The following is a 7,888-nucleotide window of genomic DNA, read 5'->3' as shown; positions in this document are numbered from 1 at the left end:
CTGAATCTGCTATGGCTTGATTTAGGATTGTGTCCATGTACCCATGGGTATGCACATGCAGGCATACACAAACATATATACAGGCACACAGAGACCGGCTCATTTATAAATCCACACTCACTTGCATTATTCTTATTGTTACTTTTTATTTTTTATTTCTATTTTTATTTATTAATCTCCCATGTGTAAGCCCAAGATTTCTGTTTAAGAAGCTCCTGGATAATAGTTGTCACTTAACACAGAGAATTAGAAAAGCAGATAATGAAAATAAAGACAGGAGATTGGTATTTCTATTGCTAGAGAAGAAATACATAATTAGTCTCTATACTTAGATTACAAGGGCTTCTACAGAGTTATTTAATTCCTGATCCAGAATTCACAATATGGCAACTCTGTCTTGATATTCCAATTTAGTCAGTTGAGTATTAATCTGGTTCTTGGAGTCTGTATACTGCTCTCTCTAACCCTCTGCTAACTATATTATTTTAATTGAAATTATCCATCAATTCAATCTCAATTGGAGTGATTTGTTCATAGAATTAACTGTTAACTAAGTCAAACAATTATTTGTAAGTCATGCAAACACAAAAATCTCAACACAGAAAGTAGTGATTCCAAGATATTCCTAGATCTCCTTCATCACTTCATAATATAAGGATGTTTCTACTAAATGAAGATCTGTAAATAGTACATTTCAAAGACAAAACCATTTCTAAGTAAAGGAAATCATCTTTGTGGGGAAAAAAATAAGGGAGAGGATTCTGGGAAAATGCAGGAGTAGGTCAGAAAATTCTGAGTCCTTAACTCCAGATTTCCACCATAACAAGATAAAATTTCACCTCAGAAAACATCGAGCAGTGAAAATCAATAAGGGTTGAGGCAGAAGAACAGCCCCCATGAGTAAATCAGAGAAGATCCAAAATAAAATCCCAGGACAGAGGTTTGGCCCATGTGAAGTTTAAACACCTTCAAGTGAGCTCTACTTCAAGTGAGCAAGAAAGCAAGCCATAGGACAAGTTAGGTTAGTAGGTAGCCTCAATTAAGCCACAGAAATTGTCATCTCTCCAGAGTGGGGAATTAGGTGTCTGAGGAGAGAAAAGTGAGGGAACCTCTACTGATAGGAGACACCAGGCCCTGCTGTACACCTTGGGCTATACGGAACCAGCAGATGTCAAGAAAGAGATCAAGGAGCAAGGTGCTGCTAGCTGTAGACACTTACATAAGGGCAGAATTCTTGATTCAGTTCCAATCTAGCAGGGAGACTTAAAGTAGGACCTGAGGCCAGAGCCTCCATCCCCACTTACCCTAAGACTAAAGGAGATTACAATAACAAGCTACTATAATTTTTTTTATTGATCAGGCAAAGGAGAAAGAATCTGACCATAGAGAGTTACTATGGGAACAAAAAACACCAGAATTGGTCTTCAGAGTAGGAAACTGAAGCAAAACAGAAAGTCTCTATTACCCTCAAAAAAGTAATATTAAATGGTCACCTACTCAAAAAGAATTCATGGAAGAACTTTTAAAAAAAACTTTTAAAATCAAATGAGGAAAATTGAAAAAAAAATTAAAGAACAATTCAAAAAAAAAAGATTATAAAGAGAAAGTCAACCAACTAGCAAAAGAGATCCAGAATCTTAAGAAAGAAAAATTAGAATTGGTGGCCAAGGATGGACAGAAGCAGCTACACCCAAAGAAAGAACACTGGGCAATGAATGTAAACTGCTTGTATTTTTGTCTTTCTTCCCATGTTATTTTTACCTTCTGAATCCAATATTTCCTATGCAACAAGAGAACTATTCGGTTCTGCACACATATATTATATCTAGGATACACTGTGACATATTTAACTTGTATAGGACTGCTTGCCATCTGGGGGAGGGAGTAAAGGGAGGGAAGGGAAAAGTCAGAACAAAAGTGAGTGCAAGGGATAATGTTGTAAAAAAAAAAAATTACCCAGGCATGGGCTCTGTCAATAAAAAGTTATAATTAAAAAAAATTAGAATTGGTTAAGAGGAAGTCAGAAAAGTCACCAAGTCACCAAGAAATAACAAAATAAAATATAAATAATAAAAATAGAAGAGAATGTGAGACATCTCATAAAAAAACAGATCTAGAGAATAGATTTTTAAAAAGCATAAAAATAATAAAAGCTACCATAAAAAAGAATTTTTATACAATAATACAAGAAAAATATTAAGAAAATTGTCCTATAGTATTAGAACAAGCGGGGCAAGTATGAATAGAAAAAAAGCCCACCTATTATCTGAACGAAATCCTACGAGGAAAACCTACATAAATGTCATATAACTAAATTCCAAAACCCACCAATCAAAAATAAGATATTAGAAGCAACAAGAAAAAAACAATTCAAAAGCATCAGTGCCACAATTAGAACTACACTGCTAGAACAATTACACTAAAAGATTGCAGGTCTTGAAACACTATATATCAAAGAGCAAAAAACTGGGGTTGTGGCAGAAAATATTATGTCCAGAAAACTTAAGCATAATCTTCAATGTAACAAAATAAAATGGACATCAATGAATTGCCAGACTTCCAGGATTTTGTTACAAAAAAGCATGAACTATGGGGCAGTTAGGTGGTGCAGTGGATAGAGCACCAGCCCTGAAGTCAGGAGGACCTGAGTTCAAATGTGGCCTCAGACACTTAACACGTCCTAGTTGTATGACCCTGGGCAAGTCACTTAACCCCAGTTGCCTCAGCAAAAAAAAAAAAAAAAAAAGCATGTTCTTAAAAGAAAATTTGACATACAAGATCCAAGAGAAATGAAAGTTAACATCAAAGACTAATTGCAAAGATAAGGACTCAATAAGGACAAACTGTTTACTTTTTATACATGGAAATGTAAACCATATGTTTAAGATAGTCATATGTATAAGATTGTCTCTAGTAATTGGATAGGTCAAAAAAAAGATTATGATAGAACTGAGTATGGTGTTATTCTAAAAATCAACAATGTAGGAAAACAAGTGAAAAGCATGATTATCTTGTACAAATGAAGATTAAGAAGATCTTACATGGAAGAATTCGATGGGGGAGGAGAGCTGGTAGTTCCTGAACCCTATTCTCATTAAGAGTAGGTTAAAGAGAGAATACATGCATACATATGTACACATATATACATACGCATTCATAGGTGGCAGGAGTAAGGGGGAGTGTCTTCTAAATTCAGCAGGTAATAACTGACTAAGGGGGATAGGAAAGGACAAATAATAAGGTAAGGATTTTTTAGAGGGAACCCTACTCACATCAAATCTAAATCAAAGAGATAACAATTTATGCCTTCAGAAGGAAATAAAATCTAAATAAAGAAAGAAAAAAGAGGGTGAGGGAATAGACCTGGAGAGGGCATCATAGAAGGGTGTGATAACAAGGGGACAACATATATTTGGAAGGCTATAAAAATCTTTTAAATTCAGATAAAAAAAAAGACAGTAAGGGGAAAAGAGTATGGGGAAAGGATAAGGGCAGGATACTTGGAGAGGGGGTAGATTAAGTAATAAGAGGACAAGATAGTGAGTAGAAGTAAATCAGAGAAGTCTGCAGGTATAGGAAATAAGAAATAAACACAAAAATAAAATAAACACAGGGAGTAGAATTTATTAGGTAAATTTATTATAATTTATAGGTAAAAAATCAGGGATAGTAATCATCATCTCAAAGTTAAAACTAAAGTAGATTGAATCCAAAAAGAAAAATAGGGAAACTACACTGTGTCAGTCATTTTAATCAATATGTTTTAGACTATTTAAAATAACTAAAAATTAAAGATTGGAATATTGTTGTGATATAGGAAATAATGAGTGGGTAGATTTAGAAAAATATGGAAAGACCTGGACTTATGAAGAAAGATGTTATTTACCTTCAGAGAAATAGAGGTCAAACAAGGATAACATAGTCTTATATAGATGCATATAAATGTGTGTGTATATATGTGTGTGTGTTTACAGATATCTATATATGTATATATGATGTGTATATGTATTGTATAAATATGAGTGTATGTATTCATGTGCATGTGTGCACATATATGGATGTGTAAATATATGTATATATGTATATGTGTATAAATATGTGTGTATATCCATGCTAAATCATAGCCTTCTGGATATGGGAAGGTTAGAAAGGCAGGAAAATGAAGTGCATTAGCATAATGCATAACAGAGAGCAAAATAAAACATACAGGGAAGGAAATAAAAGATGGACAGCTATGAACACAATGCATAGTATTTATTATAAAGGTTTCTTGAAATGGAAATTTTTTGCTTTATATTTTGAATCTTCTCTTATGTTCTATTATGCACATGGCAATGTTTTCTTTTTCTCTTCATATTTTGTATTTAAGTTTTAAATAAATATTTTTAAAGAAAAATAAGTTGGGTGCCAAAGAGAACTTACATAAATAAAGCATTTCCACCCCCCCAAAAAATGGATAATGGGTTGAGAGAAAATAACAATTGGAATGTAGCCCCATAGGGTAATATAGCAAAGACTCAAGGCATTCTATGTTTGTTGAAACTTTGAAAATCTTCCACAGTGATTAACCCAAGTAATAATGTTTGATGTTTTGTGTAGTTTATAGGCAAGTGACTTTCTTCAACAACTACAACAGCTCCAGTAGTGTTACTGGTTTCATCCTCCTAGGATTCACCTACACTGGAGAGACTCAGAAACTTCTCTTCATGCTACTGCTGACAATTTACATTCTCACCCTCCTGGGGAATGGATCTATCATCTGTGCTGTGTTCAGGGATGTGAGAATTCATACCCCCATGTACATACTACTGGCCAACTTCTCCTTTCTAGAGATCTGTTATGTCAGTACTACTGTTCCCAATATGTTAGCCAACTTCTTCTCTGAGACCAAAGTCATCTCCTTTTCTGGATGCTTCCTCCAGTTCTATTTATTCTTCTCTTTAGGTGCAGTAGAATGTTTTTTTCTGGCTATCATGGCATTTGATCGATATCTTGCTATCTGCCGGCCTCTACACTATCACATCATCATGACAAGACATCTCCGAATTAGCCTGGTTGTCAACTGTTGGATAATTGGATTTCTCTGGTTCCCTGTCCCCATTATCATCATCTCCCAGTTGTCTTTTTGTGGCCCCAAAATTATTGACCATATTCTGTGTGACCCATCCCCAATTCTAGTACTCACCTGCACACCAGCACCTATAATGGAATTTATCTGTTCCTTCTTGAGTTCTATGATTTTGGTTATCCCTTTTTTCTTTATCATAGGGACCTATACTCTGGTCCTGAAAGCTGTGCTGAGGATACCTTCAGGAAGAGGTAGAAGAAAGGCCTTCTCTACCTGTGGTTCCCATCTTGTTGTAGTATCCCTCTTCTATGGATCTGCAATGGTGATCTATATGAGTCCAAGATCTGGGCATGTAGCAGAGACCCAAAAGGTTGTGACTTTGTTTTATTCCATGATAACTCCATTTTTGAACCCTGTCATCTATAGCCTTAGGAATAAGGAGATGAAGGATGCCCTAAGGAAAGTACTAGGACATGAGAAGGAAAGTCTTTGTAAGAGATATCCTTTGAGATCCAACTAGAGTTTTAATATCCTTCAGAGATGAAGATATGAGAATAACTAATATATATAAGAAAATTGGTCATCCTATTACTTACCTTAGTGATCTATAGAGTCCCTTAACTTTCCTCACATTGCTAATACTTATAAGTTCAAAACTTTTACTTATCTGTAATTTTTTGAAATTCATATAGAGATTTCTCAACTACTGAGTTCCTTTAAAAAACTATTAATTGCTCTGTTCTCTAATAAATAGAAGAAAAAGGAAGACAGTAAAATTACCTGTTTTGTCTTAATGTCTTTGTTTTTATAGACAGAAAATAGAAATGATTTTATTTAAGTACTTCTGAAAAAACTAATTAATAAATTTATATCATTCATCTTCTTGTCTATTTACAGTTGTATTTTACACAACTGGATAGATGTCACAATATGATATTAATTCTGATATTGAAATGTCTGTTGTGACAAAGAAAAAAATGTATGAATTTATTTTAGTTTGTAAAGCAAATTTCTATCATTTTAATCAATTAATTAAAAAATTACAAAATAACATTAAATTTATATGTGGTCCCTTCCCGATATAACCTTATTAATGATGCTATTCTCTTGAAAACTGTCCCTATCCTTAAAATGTTTTTTAATACCTCCAGTCTGTGGCTTGATGAGATATGATTTATAGTATTTATTTCATTATCAGAAAAATGTAAGGAATACACATTCCTTATCCTAAATCTAGACAATTCACAAAGATACCCTATGGATAACTTCCATAAATCAAAGCTATCATGGGTTATACACATGCATTTCATATAGAGAGATGATAAGTAGACATTACTATAAATGATGAAATAGAAAGACATGAAGGTAGAAATAGAAATTAGAGAGAGAGAGATAAATACTAAGTATATGTTTATGTGTTGTGAATGTTTAATGATGATTGGTCAAGCCCAAATCTCTTGAGAATGTATACTATATAGAGTTAATGCAATCCTCACAAGGATTTTTCAGCATAAACAGACATTATGGAATTAGTTGCCAACTTGATAACTACATAGTGAAGAGATGGATTTATTGTTGTTAAACTGTTCAAAAATCCAAGTGAAACCACCAAGAAAATGGTATAGAACTGGGATGTATTCAAAAGGAAAACATGCATTGGCTTTTCCTGCTTGGCCATGTTCAAATGAAGAAGTAAGGACTGTAATGAATCATTGATAGGTTGAAAGTGGTCTGTTTCAAAGAAATTGAAACTATTTCTAGCCATATGGAAAGATGCTCCAAGTCATTATTAATCAGAGAAATGCAAATTAAGACAACTCTGAGAAACCACTACACACCTGTCAGATTGACTAGAATGACAGGGAAAGATAATGTGCAATGTTGGAGGGGATGTGGGAAAACTGGGACACTGATATGTTGTTGGTAGAATTGTGAATACATCCAGCCATTCTGGAGAGCAATTTGGAACTGTGCTCAAAAAGCTATCAAACAGTGCCTATCCTTTGACCCAGCAGTGTTACTACTGGGCTTATATCCCAAAGAGATCTTAAAAGAGGGAAAGGGACCTGTATATGCAAGAATGTTTGACCCAATACTTTAAGCGTTTGGTATAAAGCACTTGCCCCTCACTCTTCACTTGTTCCTTGGCTGGTTCAATTCATTACTGCTCAGTTCTAAAAAGTGATCTTATAAATCTATCTCAGCAGTGACTATCCATTGGCCAAATCAAATCTAGAAGTGAGATTGAGGAACAAGAGTGAGGGGCAAGTGCTTTATACCAAATGCTTAAAGTATTGGGTCATCCTTCCCAAGGTAATAAATAAGAAAGTATGCATCATCCCCAATATCAGCAGAATGGAGTGGGAAAGAGGCCCTGAAGGATGGAATTCTTCATAACCTCTATTCTTGCTATACATTTACATCAAATGTCCCTTTGCAAAAGCTAATCAATATTAATTAGTTAAGTGAAACTATGGTATTAATCTCTATTGGTTAACATTAAGGAGAACACCAACTTGAGCCAATATAATTAAAGTCCCTCAACCTTTCATAAATACTCTTAAAATGCTGTTAAGAAGATACAACAATTAATAGGTACCAGAATATTCATTAGAGTCAGGATTGAAATAAATATCCTCAGAGTTCATAAGGATGAGAAAGAAAAAGACAGAGAGAAAAAGAGTGCAAGAGAGAGAGACTATGCATATATATGTGTGTATATATATGTTATATATGTACTATGGATATATATATACTCATATATACATCTATTCTATATAAAGATACATATACTTATATGTGTATGAACATATGCATATT

At 33.9% G+C, this 7,888-nt stretch overlaps 1 protein-coding gene across 1 annotated transcript; it reads left to right on the top strand.

The window, feature by feature from the left end:
• The first annotated feature begins 4,586 nt into the window (after positions 1-4,586).
• On the top strand, positions 4,587-5,588 carry LOC100933865 (olfactory receptor 11G2-like). Its single transcript, XM_003755788.1, has one exon. It carries the CDS (start codon positions 4,587-4,589, stop codon positions 5,586-5,588), a length of 1,002 nt encoding a protein of 333 aa, XP_003755836.1.
• Positions 5,589-7,888: the final 2,300 nt, after the last annotated feature.

Source organism: Sarcophilus harrisii, chromosome 2 (genome assembly GCF_902635505.1).
Source record: "Sarcophilus harrisii chromosome 2, mSarHar1.11, whole genome shotgun sequence".
NCBI classification, from domain to species: Eukaryota; Metazoa; Chordata; class Mammalia; order Dasyuromorphia; family Dasyuridae; genus Sarcophilus; species Sarcophilus harrisii.
Note: the sequence above shows the minus strand (reverse complement) of the source record. Positions and strands in the feature narration are given on the sequence as shown.

Excerpts from the sequence above, each read along its gene's own strand:
- LOC100933865 (XM_003755788.1), top strand. The coding sequence starts at position 4,587 with ATGTTTTGTGTAGTTTATAGGCAAGTGACTTTCTTCAACAACTACAAC.